The 21,109-nt window shown below is 46.2% G+C and overlaps 1 protein-coding gene across 2 annotated transcripts in view; it reads left to right on the top strand.

The window, feature by feature from the left end:
• The window catches only part of TCHP (trichoplein keratin filament binding), a 264,855-nt gene that overhangs the window by 95,711 nt on the left and 148,035 nt on the right, over window positions 1-21,109 (top strand). For both annotated transcript variants that reach the window (XM_069619404.1, XM_069619405.1), the window contains exons 7-8: window positions 919-1,031; window positions 13,518-13,584. In XM_069619404.1, coding sequence (XP_069475505.1) covers window positions 919-1,031; window positions 13,518-13,584 — 180 coding nt within the window. The remainder of the gene's footprint in view (window positions 1-918; window positions 1,032-13,517; window positions 13,585-21,109) is intronic.

Here is a 21,109-nt window from a genome sequence, read left to right as displayed (position 1 = left end):
AAGGGGGAGCTGTGGCCCCAACTGGTGAGGGGGTTGGGTTACTTGTTGCACTTGTCAGCACGGTGCTTTGCCTTCCCTCTATGGGGTAGTGAGTGCCTTATCTGGCGCCTTCTGGGCCTTGCGGGTCTGCAAGGCCGTGGCCGGCAGTCTAGGCACCCTGGGCACCCCAACTGGCCCCTTCCTTCCCCCAGATGGAGTTGGCTTTGTGGTCTGCTTGTTATAGTTCTTCTGGGGCTGGCCTTTTCCCCACCCCCCTGCTCCTTACCGCAATGCCGGCTGTCTGCTTCAGGCTCTTATTAGTGCTGGCGGGGTAAACGACTTGTTGTCATCCTGTACTCCTTTCGCTGGCCTTTCGACCTGGCATAGGAATCTGGGCAAAGGCGTCCCGTTTCCTCTTTCCCGACTCTTATGTTTGTTCCTGTCCCTCACTGCTGGGGCCCCGCAGCGTTCACGTGGCACAGCTGCTTTTCAGCTCCGGCTTCAGCTCAGGTCAGAACTGGGTGGCAGGGTGGCTCTCCTCACAGCACCTGGTACCGGGGGTATTCCCTTCCGATTTCTTTCCTTACTGGACCTGCAGTATGGTGACCGGTTCCTCCACAAATACAGCCACTTTATTTCTGACACGGGCTGGGCAGTCTTTGAAACACGGCCATTCTCTGTGGGCTATCGGGGTGGCGGACGCTTAGGCAGCCATTTCGCCAGTGCCCGCTGGTGGTCTCATGTCCTTGTCTTTAGTTAATGGTGCGGGGAGAGGTTTGTTGTAAGAAGCACGGTTGTGGACATATGTTTGTAAAATTCTCTAAAACAGTCTGATTTCACTACCTTACATGTTTCCCTTCTATGTGATTTTGTACCTTCCTCAGAATGTTTTGTTTATTTTCTTGCTATTGACTGCATCTGGCTTTCTGTTTACACCAGGCCAAAAAACTGAAGAAAGAGCAGGAGAATTTGCTTAAACAGCAGTGGGAACTGGAGGAACTTGAAGAAGAGCGAAAGAAAATGGAAGAACGGAGAAAGAAATCAGAACTTGGGTATGAGCATAGCAACCATTTCTGCAGTTCAGTCTGTACAATCTATATCAGTAATTGCTTGCAGCAATTATTGATAAATGCATCATAGCAACTCACCACTCAGCCGGTCAGATAGCACAGCGAGATAAGCGCTTGTTCTGACATCTGTGCGCAGCCTGCTGATGCAGGTTCGAATCCCGAAAGGCCAACTCAACCTTTTATCCTTCTGAGGTCTGTAAACTGAGTTCCATGTAGTGGGATAATAACTTATCTCAGCGCTTAAATACCTGTGGATTATAAACGCTATATAAAACATTTTATTATAATAGAGCTCCTACGATTAGCCTAATAGAAAAATTCATACACCTTATTTTAAGACCTAAATACAGTAAAATACCCTCTAATTTCATACCCACATGTTTTATAATTATTAAAAGGAAGTTCTACAGAGTGCCTTATTACAATATTTGTGCACTTGCCCTTAATCTAATGCAATAGGGCAGATGTTCAGAATTCCGTCTTGCATCCTAGTTTGAATCTGTGTATTAGATGTATTAGAAGTATTTGAAGTAGTTTTCAAGCTCTTCAGCATGATTTTATGTGCTACCGTGATGCCTTTAATGACCCAGTACTTTTGTACTGTTTGGTAAATGGAAGACCATTGAATATTCCAGTTTGGGCAGAAAAGCTTTCTGAATTGATTTGTTACACGATTTGCCAAAAAGTCTTTGCACTCTAGAACTTTATTGCATTCTGCCAGCATCTGCAAGTATTTATCATCGGCTTGTTTACATGTCCATTCATTTGTCTTCTTCAGATACATTTTTTTATTTATTGTTTATTAATAGTTTTGAAAATACAAAGTTTATAACATTCCAGACCATCAGTAATAATCTAATTAACCATATCATGCACTTTACCACATCATGCACTATCTACATCATAAAATCATTTCCTCCTTCAAATATTTCATACAAACGTTATCCCAAAACATTTCTTGTTGAATCATATGCATGACAACCACTGGTATCAATAGGAGTTACTCATTACACATATATGCCCATTAAGCTAAATTATTCTAAATTTCCCAAAAAGTCTCGGGTGGTTGGGGTTTGAGCCTTTGCAAAAAAATACTCTTTCTACTAAGCATAATACAGATGATGATCTATTCTATTGACTAATTAAGAGGACGCCATCACGCTTTGATTGTAAAAGAATAACAGAGAATAAAACAAGTGTATTACCTTTTTGGTTAACCCATCAAATTCAAACTAAGGGGATAACTTTCCCAAATTGCAATAATTTGGGATTACGAGGAACGGTGCATCCTAAATTTGCAGATGGACACCTCCAAACATAATCCCACAAAGTCTGCACTCTTTCACAGAACCAAAACCTTTGTACAAGTGACTCATATGGCTGCATTTTCTCCAACATAGTGCAGTGCGGTCTAAACCTAAACAATATAACGTATTTGGACTCTAATGATGGTTCTGAATAAGGCTATACCAAATAACCCTATTCTTGATACCTAAAGATACATCCCCTATCATGTCAAAATAAACCACTTTGTCCGAGCCCTCAATCTGAATGGTTGTTTTGTTTGTGCCAGAACATCATTTCTCAAGTTCTCGGGCACCATGAGCCTATAATAGGGTTTAATCAGAGGGAAGGATTCCACTTCCCTGTTAACACATTCTTCTCCAATTGATAATATGAGTCTCACACTAGAAGTCGGGCCCAATCCATGCAAAAGTGAGTTGAGTCGATGCATAGCAAGCCAGTTTAGATTCATACTATTCCGATGAGATTCTAGAATTGGAAAAAGGGCAGGTTTGCAGTGATGGTACAACTTGCTTAATACTAGTTCCTCCCTGTATGTGTAGTATGCTGGGTATAATTTTGATATCAAAATAAATAAATGGAGTTTACTTCTAGACATTAAAGGAGGGGGCAGTCTATATTTACCCAACTCAATCTCTGCACTTTAAACCAAAATACCAAAGACACCCCAACTGTTGGATGCGTTTGTATACCCACTGAAGTGGCAGACTTCAAGCTCATCCTCTGATAAACTGGCCTGCCACCTTCTACAAAGACAATATTGTTTCTCCATTTGCTTCAAGAAGAGGGCTCCCATCCAGGCCCGCATCTCGGGAGCTTCTAACAACACGAACATGGTTGAACTCTTTAAAAATTGCAAGGAACTAGCCAATCAATCTGCAGTCTCTACCTCACCTCTTCCTTGCCAGGCCCTCTGCACTGGCCACCCGTTTCACTTCTAAAACTCAAGAAATCCTTTTCTCGCACTATCGCACTCTCGCACTCTGGATTCCGAGCATCCAGAGGCACAGAAACTGCTCTCCTGGACACATGTGAAGAACTGCTAGCTTCTATTGACTCTAACTCACCTGCTCTCCTCATTCTGCTCTATCGCTCCTCTGCTTTTGACACAGTTAACCACATCACCCTCATTCAACAGCTCCATGATACTCTAGGTATCTCTGAGCGGGCACTGGACTGGCTGACCTCATTCCTCACTGACAGTTTCTCCCATGTCGTCATGGGTTCCTTCTCTTCACCCACCTCTATCTCCACCTTTGGCATTCTCAGGGCTCTTCTTGCTCTGGCTTTTTTTGGTTTTTCCACATATTTGTATTGGTTTCTTATACAATACCAGCATATTCATGCCAACAGTTTTCAACTCCTCTCTGTGACCCCGCCTCCCCTGCCAGAATGGTGAGTCCCTGAAAGTAGTGAATCAATTTCGGTAGAACCATCATTTACCTGCTCTCTCGATAGGTTCTGGATTCCTGATTTCTGCCTTTTTATTTTTAGTCTTGATATCCTCCCATATTTATCGAGTTCTTTCATTAATAATGGGAGTTATTTTTCGGGATCCGTCATTGCGACCAGCATATCCTCCACATATGCTATTGCTTTGTGTTTCTCTCGTCATTTCTATTCTCCTGAGCTGGTTGGTCTGTCTCACAAATTTTAAACAATAATGGTTCTAAATAAATAGCCTACAACAACGGTGACAGGGGATAACCCTGCTTAGTGCCTGTTAGGGAGAATTCAATTCTCATAAATGTGCTAATTCCCTTCACCTTAGAAACTCCCCCCCCACCCCCCCCCCCCCCCCGCAACTTTGCTGGATTTTTGAGGACTTCATTTTCTTACCTGGAAAAAGTGTGAGCCTTTTTTCCCACTCATCTATTTTTATGTGTGTTTTACACTTGTGTTCTTTGATTTATGGAGTTTTAGAGAACTCATATGCATCATCTTTTCATGTGTGTTACACAGCACCCTCCGTGCAGTGACACAGGGATGTCTTTTTAGACTTCCCAAAGGGTTAAATACCTTCTCTGGGATAAACTACTATTTCCCAGAGTATGTAAAGTGAAATTGACTTTACTAGTCTTTCCAAATTTATAGACCCAGCACACACCATCTTACAATTGAGTGCTGGAGGTGTTACCTAGTATCCCCTGTGTCTAAATACTCACATAGCAGTAAAATTCTACCCTTTTCTATTGGAAAAGGCTGGTGGCAGTGGTTTTATAACAAACTAACATGATTTTTCACAACCGTGAACACCGGTAGCTAAAAATCACGGGAGCCATGTTTTTCAAGATGGTGCCTTAAGCCCCTTTCTTTAAACGGGTACCGTCTTCTCTTTTCGCTGTTTCTTTTTGGAAAGGTCCTTCTAGTGTTTGACTCTGCGTGCCAAACCAGGCTTGGTCCCTTTGTTCGTATGCCTTTGGCAGGCTTCAGGACTGAAAACCACCTCTGGTGTCTGAGTGTCTGGGATGGGCAGGAAGTGAGGGAGGTGCTCTAAACTCCCTGTGCTTAGTCTCCTAGGAGACTCAAATGCTCTCAGGCGTGATTGGCTGGCTGACTGTCCGGCAAGGACAGCCACCCTGCTGGGTGAGTGACAGCCAGGCTGTAATGAAAGGGAGAGAACTGTTTAAATGGCAAGTCTTTTGGACTGGAAAGCAGAGTCGACCACTGGAGCGAAAGAACCGAAGACGAGCTGGAAGAGGACGACTGCTGCAATTCCTGGATCGTTGGTTTGCCTGGTGAAGCTCGGTGAAGCCCTGCTGCAGGTCTGAATTGCCAAGTTCATCTCGACAGAGAAGCCCCTTCAAGGATGACTTCTTCCTTTGAGGTGGTGGGACCAATCAACTCGTAAGCCACCTGGATACCATTCTCGAAGCTGGTTAGGATTAACCAGGGGGAAGGACACCAGCTTGTGTACTTGAAGAACAGCTACTCTAACTGAAGCGACTCCATTTTGTTTGCGTTTTCCGATGATCACGTGCAGTGCAGGAGTCCCCCGACGTCCTCCCTCTTGTCCCCACGACTGAGGCTCAGGAACAATGAGATCTGCAGGAACTGCCAGGAACGAACAACTTCAGCTGCATTTGTTTCTTCATACTAAGGTACTGGGCCAACCCGATTGAAAGAACGCCACTCTCGTAGTTGTTTGTGAAACTTTCCCAACTTGCAGGCCTAATCAGCTTGTGAGCCAAAACTTGATTCTTTTTCTTTTACTTCTGAGAATATTTTTGCAAAGACTTTACTGTTTGATACCAGAACTGCTTTCCTATCCTGAACACTAGCCCATTGACTTTGGCCTGGCCCATTTACTTGAATTGAACTCTTCTGGTGCACTGAAACTATTTGCACTGTCTAACAAGTATATGTGATCTATTCTACTTACCTTGTGCTTTTTTGCTCACTTCTAAGTAACTAAACTGCCACTTAGCTCCTATTTCAGGGGAGCTCAAATTGTCTTAAAACCTTTGTATTGAAGTGTATTGGTTTATAATATTAAGTTGCCTCCTTCTAGTGAAATGTTTTCTAAATGATTTTGTAATAAATGAATAAGTGTTTTACCAAGAAACCTTGAGTATAAGTGTCTACTTGAACCACTGTGATTGAAAGTCCTCTGTGTAACTACTAGTACTGCTCACATTCACTCTTGAGATAAGCCTGGCGGTTCAGCTCGCTACCAAAAACTGTGTGGTACAGACTTATACCAAAGGTTGGTTTGGCTAACGCCTGTAGTACTAATTGTGTGTAGTGGTCCCGGAGGGAACTGCATGCAATTCTGCCTAACAGTGCCCCGTCCCAGTATGGCTTTCTCTGTAAGTATTCCATTCAGGGCGATAAGGATCCCCAGGGATTTATAGTTGCCTCATCATTTGGCTACATTTCTCCCCAAACCCCATTTGTTATAATATGCGGAACAGCAGGGGCCATTCGATCCTGTCAAATGCTTTTTCAGCGTCTAATGACACTAAAATTGCTGGATGTTGTGTCATTCCTATTTTTTTCTATTAGATGGGCTATTCTTCGCGTATTATCAAATGTCTGCATTGAGGGTATGAAGCCTGATCTGATCAAGTCCTATTAATTTTGTTAGCAGCCGAGTGAGTCTGTTTGCTAGTATCTTTGTGTATAATTTTGTGTAAGATTTATTAACGCTATTGGGAGGTAGGACCCTCGGAATACCGGATCCTTCCCGTTTGTGGAACACCACCAGTTTGGCTTCATTCATTGATGGGGTAATGTTTCCTTTAGTCTTCACTGTTTTAAACAATCTCGTAAGGGTAGTGGCCAAGTTATTTTCTGTAGAAAATCGAAGTGTATCCGTCGGGCCCCGTAGCCTTATTTAATGGTAAGTCTGAAATGATTTTTCTAATAGTTCCTTCTCTTCCTCTGATATCTGTGGAAGTGTTAGCATCCTCAGATATACCTCCTGTTCATGTTCTGATGGATCGTCGGATGTATATAATGTTTGGTAATATTCCCTAAATATTTTCCCCATGTCCTAGTTTGTTGCCTTTACCTGTCCTAGATTGTTCTGTAGTTTTATCATTGGTTGGGTGCGTTTTTTCTCTGGTAATTGCCTAACTAGGTGCTTGTCTGATGTGTTGGCTTTGATATAATGCTATTGTTTCAAATATCGTAGTCCCTTCTCGGCCTGTTTCGTTCTAATAGCTTGCAGTTGTCCCTGCACGTGTCTCATTGCCTTTCTTAGTTTGTTGCTAGGGTGCTTTGAAATTTGTTCCTGGATCTCACTCAGTTTCCCCTCAAGTTCCTTTTCCCACTGGTTCCTTTCTTTAGCCCTCCTTGCTTTGAGTGCTATCAAGTGCCCCTTCATTACTGCCTTGAATGCATCCTATACTATTTCCTGTGGTACTTCCGCTGTTTCATTTTCTCTAAAATATAAATAGATCTTTTCTCTGAGATTTCCTGCCTGAACTGGGTCATATAGAAGCTCTGTGGGAAATTTCCATTTCCAGAGCCCCGATTTCCTCTCTTCCATTGTTATACTCATCCACAGTGGGGCATGGTCTGATAATGAGATTGATCCTAGTTCTACGTCCCGAACATTTCCCAGTTGCCCTGTGGAGGCCCAAATGTAATCTATTCTAGACATGGAGGAATGTACATGGGGGGAGGGGGGGTGGGGAGAATGTGTGAAGCCCTGCTCCTGTCCCCTTACTATTCTCCAAATATCGTGGAGCGTTAATGTGTCCATCTTCCGCCGTAATCCCTTGGTCGGGCCTGTGCTGCCTGTTGTGTGTTCCCGCTCCTATACTGTATTGGAGCCCATGCCATATGAAAATCCCTTGCTGTTATGATATCTCCTTTACAGAAGTTCTGTAATTTCAATGGGGTTTCTCTCAAAAACCCATCTTGGCCTGTATTCAGGGCATCGAGTGAGGCTAGTGTGACCTTGTAGTCTTCCATGACCACGTTTAGGAATATATACCTCCCCTTTTTATCCACCATAGATTCCTGAATTTGTGCTCCCAGCCCATCATGGAATGTGATCATTACGCCCGCCGTTTTTTTCTCCCGTATTTGCTTGATGCAGTTGAATATACCCTAGAATTCTGAGTCTACCATTGTCTTTCTTACATATGTCTCCTGAAACGTGAGGATATCAAAAGTTTTTCTCCTCAGAAAATGTTCCATCTTTTTCCTCTTCACTGGGGTGTTCAATCCCCTTACATTATATGTCAATACCTTAAGGTCCTTCATTTGAGTGCTCCCCATCTTTTATCCCCCCTCTTCGCAGATCCTTGCCCATCCTCTTTTCTCTTCTGACGGTCCCCCATAATTCCACTGCCTCCTTCCCCATAGATCACCAACAGCACCCAAATCAGTGCCCACCCACCCTTTCCTTTCCCTGAGGAGGGCCCAGGTTCCTATGATCACCCGGATGGCTTGTCTGTCGCGCCTGGCCCTCAGAACAACCCAGAGTCATCGTGGGGGATGCTAAACCCCACTAAGGATGCCAAGTTCTTCTCCCCTTCCCCTCCATGGGCCGCATGCTTACTCATACTTGTTAAAGTCTGAAACCCCATTCCTGAGGTGTAGTTTCTGTCTTCGTTCCCCTCCGCTCTTGTTGCTTGTGACGTTGTTTATCTCTATCAAATGTCTTTGTTTCGTTGTTAATTTCTTGTGCCATGATTTCCCTTTTTTTTACACTGTTTTCCACTCCCACAGCTTTCTGCATCCTCTGTCTCCTTTTTGTTGTTCTTCGCCACCTTCCTCACTCTCCTCTTGTATGTTCAAAATCTGCACTCCCTCTTCACATGTCGTGATTCTGTGTTGTCGTCCTTCCCATGAAAAGAGTAAGCCGAAATGAAACATCCATTTATAACTTATTTGTTTTGTCACCAAATGTTTCACTACTGGGCCCATCCCCCGCCTTTTTGGGAGCTTGTACTGTGCGGGATCTTGGTATAATTGCATTTCCTCTCCATTTAATCGACCCACCGTCCTCGCTTTCCTCAAAATGTGTACTTTCTGACTGTAGGAGGATAAGGCCACTAGTACATCCCTTGAGCGTGTGCTTGGGTCGGCCATCCTCCGCGGGCCTACTCGGTGTACCCGATCCAGTTGAATCACTTCTTCTACAGTTTGCCAAAATGTCTTTAAAGATTTGTTGCACCTTGCCTCTTGGATCTTTGTCTTTCACTGTTTCCACAAGTTTTTTAATTCTGATGTTAGATCTTCGAGACTGATTTCTGAAGTTATGTGACAGACGTGCTAAGTGTTCCATGGTTTCGTCACTTTTTTGTGCGTCGTCTTTCATATTTTGCACCACCTTTTCCAGTTGTCAGTTCTTTCTTCCAGTTTGACCACATCCACTTTCAACTCTTGTACCGATTGTTTCTTTTTTTTTGTTGTAATGTTTCAAACTGTGTTTGGAAGTAGGCTTTAAACTGTTCTTGGAACTCCCTGAACCATGTCTGCATGTCCTCTTTACATACTGCCATAGATCCTTCTGGTATTGTCTCTGGCATTTGTGGTTTATTGCGTGTTCCTCTGCTTTTTGGGTGTGTTGTGTTTTCGGAGCTCCAGAGTTGCTTAATGCTCATTTCTTGTCTTGTTTGAGTCTCCGGCACCACCTTCCCCCCTGTCTTGGGCAAGTGGACCCTTTTGTGTTATTGTAGTATGTCCCTGTTAATTTGTCTCATGCTTCTAATCTGCGCTGGTGTAGGAATTTTGACCCCGTAGATGCCTCTTGCTGTTCCACTCACCGTACCCTTCCGGTTTCTGGATGGCGCTCCTCGTCGCTGAGGTTCCCCCGGACTTTTGAAGTCCTGACCTATCTAGGTATTCTGCTGCTCTGTGAGGGGGGCCTCGCTCGTGTTTCAGCCGCTCCTTCCCTTCTCTAGGCTTCTTCCTCCTTGTGCTTTCAGCCCTTACATTGGACCCACCCCCTTATTTTGTTTTCCAAATGATAGCCCTTACTAGGCTATTCAGAATCTGTAGTTACTGGGCGGGCTTCCACTCTGTCCTGTAGCCCCCCTACCTTCCGTTCTCTGGGCCAACTGTCATGGCCACTGGTCAAGGGCCATTACCTTCATGCTCCAAAGGGTCCAAATGGACCCAGTCCTGGCGCCTTTGGCCCAGGAGTTGCATATGAAGGTGTGCCTAAGGCACGTGCATCCAGGCCGGGTGTGGCCATACAAAAGCATTGGGAGCACGTGCAGAAGTCTGAGGGAATGGTAAGGTGGTGGCCACAAGGCGGGTCTTAAGGGGAGTGGCTGGGGCCAGGCTATATAAACCAACACCACCCGCATGCAGGCGCTTCGCGTTAGTCTGCTGTGTGCAGCATAACGCTTACTGCCATCTACAGCTCCTTACCTGTTTCCAGCTCTGCACGCTTCTCTTCAGCCTCTGGAACTCCATCTTCAGCGCGCACCTACCTGGGTCTAGCCACGCCATCGCTCGAAGCACAGCTAACCTGATTACATCTCTGCAACTACAGCGTGCATCTTACCCGAGTCCAGCCACGCCATCGCTCGAAGTGCTGCTTACCCAATTCCAACTGGAGACATCCTTCAGCTCTGCATCCTCACAGATCCATCCATCTGGCCGCCAATAGGTCCTCGGATAACCGCTCTCCAAGCGTCGCCGGGCCGTACCTGCAAGGGAAAAAGAACGCACAAGGGTAGCAACTTCATAAACATTTAATGCTTGGCTGCGCTACACGCAAACGCAAAACATCCGGAAACCCAATTTAACTTTCAGTGGGGCCTTCCAAAATCCCCTCTGTCACCGTTTGAACTTGCTTCCATCACCGTGACTCTGCGTGGCCATCTTAACACCTATTAAGGGAGAGAAGGGACATTAGAAACATTACGGACAATAATCATTGGGGAAAAGTCAATACAAAAGGACTCGGACGATAATCGCAGCTACGAAAAACTTCACAGTGGATTGGTCACAGCCGGTCTGGGCTGCCACACACACGGACCAGTGACGCAACTTGGTCCATCCTCGGCGCCCCTGCTGAGAGAAAGCAGGATGGAGAGCTCACCCTTACAAAACAACTGGTAAGATCATGTGGGAAAACGCATGCTCACCTTATTTTGGCACGAAGGGTTCGAGGGGGATCGCAATTCAACCGCAGCATTTTCATTTCCTCTTACCTTCTACCAAGGGTAATGCCAGCAACCAGAGCAGTCCACTCTACAGCAGCTGGGGGTTGAGCCTGAGTCAGAGGAGTCCAGTCCAGGCAGCGCTCCAACCGTGCCCCAACACCCCCGCAGAGACCAGGTGAGCGTAACACCAACCTGCTGGAGTTTTCCTCCTGATCGCCTTCCCTTGATTTGTGGGGGGGGCTGTGTGTTGGAGGGGGGTGCTGCCTTGCTTCCCTCCTCATTTGTCCTCTGGTTCTCACCTTTAATCTCCCAGCACTCGCGTCCTCCTGTGGGGTGTTTTCTTCCCGTGCGGGGAGGGTGTTCCTCTTCACACTCAGGGATGAGGGTGTCTCCTCTTGTCTCTGGCTCGGGACCAGAGCCTCCTTTTTGTTTTATGGCCTGCGTGCCCCTCCCTGCACTGGGGGATAACTTGTTCGTCTCCTCTCTACTTTGCGCTCGTATCGAGTGTCCGATGTTGCTCTTCATCTGCTTCTCGTTTTTGTTTAGAAGGGGAAATGGCTTACCGCACCACAAAGCTTTATTTAACTGATAATGCTGCAGCCCGGTGGAGAGAGACGCTCATGCACATAGTCCTCCGCCGGCCGCCATCTTGGAATCCTCGCCCTGGCTTTTTAACATCCATCTCGCTCCCCTTGTTCACCTTATCTCCACTTTTTCACCACATTTCCAGTGTTAGGCAGACAACACCAAACTCTTCTTCAGACTACCCTCTGCATCTCCTCTGACCTCTATCATTCCTGATTGTCTGTCCGCTATCCAGTCTTGGTGTACCTCCAACGACCTCTGTCTCAATGCCAGCAAGACTATCGGGACTCCTGTTCTCTTTTCCTCTGAGGCCAGGAACCTTGGAGTTATCTTCCGACTCCTCTCTCTTGCATTCCTCACATCTTGGACCTTGCCAAGAAGGCCCTTTTCCAACTCTAACTCCTCAAGGGTATCCTCACTTTCCTCACTTCCCCCAGAAGCTCAATGTCTCCAGAGCTCTGGTACTCTCCAGGATGGACTACTGCAACCGTTGTTTCCTCAATCTACATTCTTGTATGCACCCTCTCCAGCTAATCCAGATTAGGGCTGCAAGACTTATCCTTGGCCTTAAGCCCTGGAACCGCATCTCTCCAGCCCTAAAATCTCTCCAATGGCTCCCGGTTGCTGCAAGGATCAAATTTTAATGCCTCTGCATCATCCATAAGGCTGTCTGGGGCCAGGGGCCACGGGATCGGCAACTTCCCCTCACCACATTTTCCCCCACCAGATCCCTCTGATCCTCCAACTCTCTGCTTGTCAAGCGTTTCTCTAAGCAGAGAGCGGGTGGCCGTTCCCTTTCCTAAGCTGGCTCCCTCCTCTGGAACAGCCTCCCCCTTTCTGTCTTGAACAAGATCTCCTCAAGTTCCGCAAACACCTCAAGACATTCCTCTTCTCCTCCTCCTTCCCTCTCTCCCTCCCATGCTAAACTCCCACAGTAGCTGTGATTGGTGGACTGTCCCTTGTGTCCTTCTGGGTCCAGGCCTTCTGTCCAATCTCCTGCAGTATTCCCCCACCAACTGAACTTGCCCTTGGGCACCACCCGGCCTCTTCCACCTCACAGGCCTGCACCTATTCTATGGGCTGGTCACCCCTCCATCGAAGTGTCATTACCTGGCACTTAACTGTTGCCTTTGCATCTGGCTCTTGCACTTACCTGTTGCCTTGCGACTGTCCCCCTGGCACTTCATCCACCCACCCACCCCCTGTGCACCCTCTAGCACGTGTCCCCCTCCCCTGTCCCCTCTCTCTCGCTGCACTTGCACGATCCAAATGTTCACAAGGCCTAGTAGGACCGCTCTTTCTGTATTTTGCCTTTTTCATTGTTCTTTGTGTTTTCCTTGTTCCCTTCCTTTGCCCTGTGGGCGCTTTGATACACAATTTTATTGATGTATAAGTTCCTTACAAATGACCAATAAATAAAACATGGTAGGAAAATATCTTCTGCCACCAGCTTATCCTGGACATATTGTATTTGTAATCCAGAAATTACAAAAGAAAGTGTTGGAAGGATACAAGGTATGCTAACCGCGGTGATGCGTGCGGTTGTCAAAATACAAGAAATCCATAAAGGGAAACAGTCTCTCAGCACTGATCGTTTTATGGACTATTTTGTCTCCCCATATAAATGACCACAAGGCAAGGGGAGTAAAGTAGAAGGCTTTACCTACCTCCAAAAAGTCAGGCCAGGAGTTAAAACAAAGCAAAAAGAAAAGGCGTCCCATTGAAATCTGTGGGAGGAAAGCAGCAAAAAACATCTTTCCTAACACTGTATTACACGGATGATTGTATGTATTGTGTTTTATTACAGCTGTAACTTATAACTGTACTATTGAGCCTATATATAATATATATATATAATCTAAATAAAAGTTAAAGGCAGTCTTGTTTAGCAAGATAAACAACATCCGATAACCTGAATGGGCAAAATGGGTTTGTTGTCATGTCAATTAAAATGATGTATAATAGTTAAATTGACCTTTTGATATGTGATATTTATTTTTTTTAGTCGATTTCTAAGCCGCCAATATAATGCTCAACTAAGGAGGCGAGCCCAGCAGATACAGGAAGAGCTGGTAAGGGATCAGACACTGCAATGGCTAATATCATCTAACCACGCTCCTGTTTCTCTTTCCCCTGAAATTCTTAGCTTTACCTCAAGGCATAAATTAGTTTCCAAAAATTGATTAGCAGAGTTTGCTAATTAAAATGTTTTTGATTAGCAAACGGACCCATTTGATTAGCAATGTTGTACTAATATTGTTAATGCCACCGGATGTTATTTGTACCCAAGACATGAAATGAGAAACAATACAGCAGTTTTGCTTACCGCTGAAATACGACATTTGTGAGAGGAGTCATTCAGGCCTTGCAAATCCGTTAAACTTCAGCTAGACCTGCAGGTCGGGTAACTTAGTTTACCTATTTAAGCTAAGAGACATGCATTTGACCCATAGCAACGGAGGACAACACATTTATAATGCAATTTCTGTATAATGGTGCATGTCACTACAAAACCACTTTGTTTGGCATAATGCTGCCCCCCAGAGTCCAGGCATGCACAGTGAAACTTTTATTTGACATTTACTGCAGACAAAGTAGATGTTAAATAAAGGTTCCAAACACCTCTTGTAAACGCTACCCGCCCTTCATAAAATCTACTCAATTGAGTGGGTGAAAGAACTTTGCGAGCCATAAATGAGTGTCTGTAAAATGTTAGTTGCATGAATGGACACAAATAGATATGATAAAAAAGGCTCGGAAAACATGTCCAGCTGTCTCCTACAGGTGGTAATATATAATACAATCATAAAGCAAAGCAAGCTCTAGAAGCTAACTACAGTGTTTGTTATTGCAGTAGATCAGTAGATCTACAGACTGGATGGAACTATTGATCACTACTTTGCGTAAGCATTTAGTTTGCTTTGTGTATTTATTATGTAAGAGGAAAGAAAGAGACTAAGCAGAGCGGATTGTGTAGTAGACAGAGAAATGGCCAAACTAGGTGGAATATTGTAGCTTGTGGTCATCTCACTTTCAGGGTACGTGGTTGTAATGCTCACCTGATTCCCGCAGAGGCGCCGGTCTTGACTGGGTGAATGCCGTATCTTCAAAGGTGATGTGTAACACACGGTTGGCTCTTTGGGCTGGACCTCTGTGCACTGTATGTCTGACTTGAAGAGTAAGATGTCTGCAGATAGAAAATATGGGATTAATGAACTGGGGTTATTGGGTGCCTCTCTCCTCTTCCCTTTCTCTTCTCCTGTAGAACCCCAAAGGTTAACGCCCTCACCTTAGGTAAGTGAACGCCGAGCTCTCCATCTGCCTCGGGGCAGGGTGCCGTAACCAGTTTCTTCACTGGATAAGGGTGCAGGCCTCTTGACCTCAGAGGACTGCTGTCGGTCGTTAACTGCACGAACGGTAAGTTCTGGGCACTTCAAATGTCTTAAAAGTCTTTTGTAATGATATCTCTTGTTTTGCAGGGTTCCGGCGATGGCGGATGGCGGGCTGATGAGAGTTGAGGATCGAACCCGCGTGAGGAATAGAAGCGCCTGGAAGCACGTAAGTAAGCGCTTGTAGCCTGCTTCACGATGCGCACTAACTGTCCCTTTTATCTTGCAGGTACAAGTTCGGAGCTTTAGAGAAGCTGAAGGGTGCTGGAATACCCACTGGATTCGGCGTGGGAAGGAGTAATGGCACGTGAGTAATAAAGTTGCCCAATGTCTTTAAACGCACCTTCTTTTGTCTTTCAGATGCGGGATGCAGCGCCGAAGGCCTCCGGAGCGTGCGAAGAGCTGGTAAGCTTTTGTCTTTCAGATGCCGGAATGCAGTGCGAAGACCTCCGGAGCATGCGAAGAGTAGGTAAGCCTTTGTCTTTCAGATGCCGGAATGCAGCGCGAGGCGTTGGTGACAGCCGATGGACCAGGTAAGAGATGCGCTGCCACTGAAGACCGTAGTGCTAACCTGTTCTTTCTTTGTCTTTACAGGTGCTGCTGAAGACTGGATTCCAGGATGATGAGCCTTTGTTCCCTTAGGCCCAGGATCAGAAGCAGAAGACACGATGAGCGTTCTGCTGCAGAGAATGCAGAATAACACAAAGCAAGATTCATCCATCGGGTGTGGTTTAAATAGCCTCCTGTAGTGCTTAGGTGTCTCCTTCCACAGCCACGCCTAGGTAAGAAAAGAGTTCCTGCTTTCCAGAAGAGTTCCAGTGTTCTGAACCTAGGGAGTGGCTCCTGCCCCACCCAACAGGAAAAGTAGTCCCAAACAGAAGAGGATCAGGGGTTCAACTGGCAGGTAAGTAAGCAGCATGGTCTGCTGCAGGTAAGTCCACCCAAGCATTATGAGCCCGGCGCTTCCAGCGCTGGGACTGGGCATCTTTATGAGCCTGGTGCCACTGGCGCCAGGACAGGGTCCAAAAGGTCCCAATTGGGACTGGCTGGCACTCGGAACCGGGGTTATGGGTCTGCTTCCAAGGGAGTCGGGCAAGTCCTGATCTTTTGGAAGCAGAGATCATGACAGTGGTATAAAGCAACAGGTTTATAATAAAGAAAGTAGCGGAGTATGGGTTGAGCACCAGTTTCAAGATGTACACAACCTGCAGGTTACGTATAAAGTTATGTAATAGGACCTGAGTGATATAGATGTATGAATAGGTTTGCTAACAAAAGCATTTGATCATGTGATAATGTGCATTTTCAAAAGTTCACTAGTCAACATGATGCATCTTCCCCAACAAAGTGAAAAATGTGGCACTATGAAATTCAGATACACTAACCTAAACTTTACTGTAAAGCGTGGATGGATGCAAGGTTTTACAGTTTCAATACTTTAATTCTGTATTATTTAACAACTTACATTTTAGGAATGGAATTGCATGACTGTCTTTTTCAAAGATATAAAGTTGACACAGACAGGATATAAAAAGCTCAATAAAAGTACCATCCCAATTACTTCTGGCTTGCAATTAATTATTTGAAAAAAAAAAAATATTTCACTCCTACACATGCATTTGGTACTTAAGAGTGGAGAAGAGGATTACTGCTGCATTTTCCCTACAGTAGCACTTGAGGTGAACAGAGAAAAGAGGGTGAACATAGCACCAACGGCAAGAGAGTAATGCAGGGCGAACTGTGCTTTCATTGAAGAGGGCAACTTAAATAGCTAACTTAGCTACACAAGTGTTCATTTGATTAGCAAAACTACAGAATTGCATAGCAAATTGCTATGCGACACGGCTTATTTTATGCCTTGTTACCTAGTTGCATTGCTTCAACATAATTAATCTGTAACTTATTACTGGGGTGTCAGCCAGTTTATTAAAGTACAGTACTCTCCCTTACTTGTATCACAAAAATTACTAAACCCTGTTGGATTGGAAACAAATGCATTTTATTTGTAACTTCCGACTTATCGTTGGTTTAGATCATACATGCCAACTTTCTTTATTGAATTTGGGAGATTCTAGTCCAGTCATGATTTTAACTTTGCATTATGGGGCCTGTAGTCCTGGAGTTCCCCATCAGAAATCCAGACTGCACGTCCCAGAATGCAATGTTAAAACCAGCAATGACCAAACCTCTCCTGAATGGAATTGATAATGTTGGAATGTAGGTCAGACTGATAAATCCTGCAATACAATCCTATAATTCCAGTCCTATGACTGTTAAAAGTAGACTGCTGTCATTCCATCTGGCAGGTGTTAGTCACTGCACCTTTTAGTTTTAAGCAAGTCTCTCTACTCTGTTTAAATTCCCCATTATTGGTGTTTTATCTTATTGTGTTATTTACACATGTATCCTATCCCATGGGTTTAAACATGACTCAGTAAATGTGAACATAGCCTCTGTCACAAGGAGGGAGGAACAAAACAAACCTAGCAATGTACTTGATTTCTTATTAAAAAAAAGGAAGTAGGTAATGGAAGTACTGAACTCAGTACTAACAGAATCAGGCTAGTTAGCACCAGGAAGGAGAATCGTTAAAAGTAATGAAGATATCGGTATCCCACACCAAGTGAGTCGTTCTTCTTCTTTGGGTCCCTTCTGTGGTTAGGACCTCGCTTTAAGTGTGCCAGGGCTGAGTTTGGCTGTGCCCTAAAAATGCTTCGGATCGGGGTGGCTCTAGAGGCTCCCTTATTACATCAGTAATAGGTACCTGACTGCAATTTCTCCCTTGCCTTTTTGAAGCACGTCGAGGCACTTGTAGGGAACTGAACAGTCATCATCTGCTGATGGAAAGAACGGGAGGGGGGTTTCTGTACTCCTGCCCTCTATATGGCAGAGTAGAAGCACAGAGCACCCCAGCCAAGATTCTCTATATGGTAACGAAGGTTGAGCAATCGAGGCTTAAGCTCCTCTACCTCGAACTCCCTCAGGGTCAATCGTTATTCAAAGAAACAAGCTGGGTTAGATCTCTGACCTCAGCTGGGGCCTCTCTCTGGAACAGCTTCCCTGCCACTGAAACTTGAGGAGAACCATCTACGGTTCCCGAAGCACCTCAAGACCTTCTTTGCTTCTGCCTTCTCCCTTCCTCTCCCCTGCTGATCTTCTCTCTCTCGGCACTGTGCACATGGCGTACCCTTTGTCTTCCGGCCCAGGTACCTGCTCACCCTGCCACCCACCCACCTGCACTGCCTCCCGGCTATCCCTTGCACTGGAGTTTGTATCTGTAACCATACAGCCCCCCACCCCCCCTTTTTTCCTGCACTTATCAGACATACCCTGACTGCTGCCTTAAACCCAGCACTTGCCACTGTTTGTTGCCTTTTATTATTTATTTATTTTAGTATTTCTCTGTTGTCCTTCGCTCCACTCTCCACTCCCCCCCCGCAACCCCTTCCATGCAGTTTTCCGCTTTCCCTCTCCCATGCACTTGCGCGTTTTCAATGTCACTGGGCCTAGTAAGATTGTTTTTTTCTCCCTTGTTCCCCTCCCTTGCCTTGTCGCGCTCTAAAACACTTGTGTACGATTGCGATACAAATAAAATATCAATATCAATGAAGTCCCTGTCAGAGCCAGTGTTTTTATTAAATTAAATGATCACCAAGCCTATGTGCATTACGTGCTTGGATAGGTTGCATGATTCACAGACCTTGGTAGATGCTTTTTGTTTTTATACAAAGCAAGCAATCTTGCAAGTTCAGCGTCAGCCCCAAACATGAGCAATTGGATCGTTAATGGCCCTGCGCTCGGTGTGACCACGTGTTTACCAACTAATAGTGTGTTTTATAGAGGAGCCGGGCTGCTCCGAGGTGCACGAGTCTTTTTCCTGGCAGTCCCAGCGCTGTCATACTCTTGAATCCTCTGCCCCACCCCACCTCACTCCCTGCCACCCCCACCTCTCCAGGAGCCAAGCTGACCGGGCACAGCAAGAGCATCCGTTTAACAATCTTTGTTAAGGCGAGCACTTAAATGGGGGTGTTTTTTCTAAGAGATGGCTCATTCGAGTAGCCATTGTGTTTGCACAATTTTCGGTGATAAGAACTGCAATCGTGGCATTTTTATGGTGAAAGCACAGACAGAGCACTAGTTAGCTACACACATCTTTATCTTCTTTCAAGACATGTACAGTATCACAGTAATGTTTTAAACCCCCTTATCGTTTTATCTCATTTATAGACTAAAAAGCCTTAATTTTTTTGCAGAATGTCACTTTTTTTCACATCTTATGTCAAGCATTACTTTGTCATGCAATGAAAAACAAGTTACCGGGATTCCAAGATCAAGCAGGGTAGACGTGCGTGAGCGGTGCTCAGTCTCCCGGCTCGGGGCCGACACAACAAAGCAGACCATACATGCAGGCGCGGTCACCGAGAAGGCAGGAACTGCTGGTGGTGTAATCTCAGACGGGAGGAGTGTTGAATAGAGAACAGAGGTGAATTGCCTTCGCTCCGAGATAGCGCCTACGCATAAGACTGGGACACGGCGCCCATTACATCCGGGTCCCGGAAGCCGACGGAGACCATGGCCGGGGGTGTGCTGGAGTGGCCATCACGAGGCAAGCGGTGGACCGGCCAGCGGACGGAGGGTTTGGGCTCCCCAAGTGTCAAGGTAGGCGGGCAATCGCCGCGACTGGCGGGGAGCAGCCGAGGAGAGATGCGCCGGTGCGGCCCTGGAGAGAGCCGCCAGGGAAAGCAGAGCGGGACCCCGAGTGGCCCCCAGCCAACAACGACTGACACGATGGAAAACGAAGAGAGGGACCGAGCACCAGAGAAGCTGGGGGGGGGGGGACCAGGAGTCATGCGCCCCCCCACCTTCCCCACTGCACTCGTCGGAGCGGGCCCCCGCCGCGCATATCAAGGAGCGTGAAGACCACTGAGGAGCCAGGGCGGGGGGGGGCGCGCTCTCCCCGCGGGGGTGACAGAAGCCCCAGTTACTACAGGAGACACGGTTCAGGGTACGGCGGGGCCCCAATATAGGAGAAGAGACTCAAGGGGAAGGCCCCCCCACTCCCAGACTACATTGGAGCTGGTGGCAGAGACATACAGGCGGCGACTCCCTCAAGACAGGTGGTAAGGCGTGTTAGGGAGAATTCTCTGTTTAGGCTGAATTTCCTAACCTAGTGAGTCCCCCAGCAGATTTGCTGGATTTTTGGGGTTTATTTTATTCTCCTGCCAAGAGTGGGACTCTTTTACCCTCACTCTTGGACATGATTTGAGTGTATTCCTGTGACTTGTAATGTGCTTATGGGCTTTGAGGTATTTTTCCCCATAGGCTATCATTGGTTTTTGTATGTGTGTTACACAGCACCCTCAGTGCAGTAACACAGGGGTGTCATAGTGACCCCCAAACATAGACTCCATACCCTGGGACTGACTACTGTCTCCCTGGGCATGTAAAGTCACCATTGACTTTACTAGTCTTAAATTGTGAAGAGAACCAGTACAAACCATCATACTGTGGAAGTACTGGTAGGGGCAATTAGATTGCCCCTGGGTCTGTTTGTCGAGGGGGTACTGTCCCGTCCCCCCTCGCCGAGTTTCTGGCTGGTGGCAGTAGATACCACGGAAATATTCCACCGGAATATTTCCCAATGGGATTTCCCATTGATTTTAATGCACCACTTTTTGGTGCAATGTTAAACATACCGCCGGTTTATTTATTTAATATTAATTCACCGGTTGGGATTTTTTGCCAGAACTCGCCGTCAAAATGGCGTCTGGGTTCGCTTCAGTAACCCTGAACCCGAGTCGAGCCTTTGTTCCACTTTTGGCGGGCTTCTGCACAGAAGCCCTCCAAAGTGGTGCCACTGTGTCTGGGTCTACAGGGTGTGTGAGAGGGGGATTTAGGCACCCTGGACTGAGTTGCCTTGGCAACTCAAGTCGCACTCTTGTGTGATTGGCCCAGTGGTGAGCTCCCCGGCTTACCACTTAGCATGTTTGAGTGACCGCTAGGACTGGTGAATGGGGGTTTGCTGCATAAAAGCAGGGGTTTGGGGACTGGAACTTCAGAAGTCGCCACAGGACCTAAGAAGCCGAAGAGGGAGAAGCTGAGCCGACCTGCCACGACGACACCACTGGTGGAGCCCTGCGGAACCGTCTCACCACTTCCCAACGACAGAGGAGATCTCCAGTCCGGAGATTCTTCTTCTTCCCTTGAC

The sequence above is a fragment of the Ambystoma mexicanum genome, chromosome 10, assembly GCF_040938575.1.
Source record: "Ambystoma mexicanum isolate Mex_15411 chromosome 10, UKY_AmexF1_1, whole genome shotgun sequence".
NCBI classification, from domain to species: Eukaryota; Metazoa; Chordata; class Amphibia; order Caudata; family Ambystomatidae; genus Ambystoma; species Ambystoma mexicanum.
Note: the sequence above shows the minus strand (reverse complement) of the source record. Positions and strands in the feature narration are given on the sequence as shown.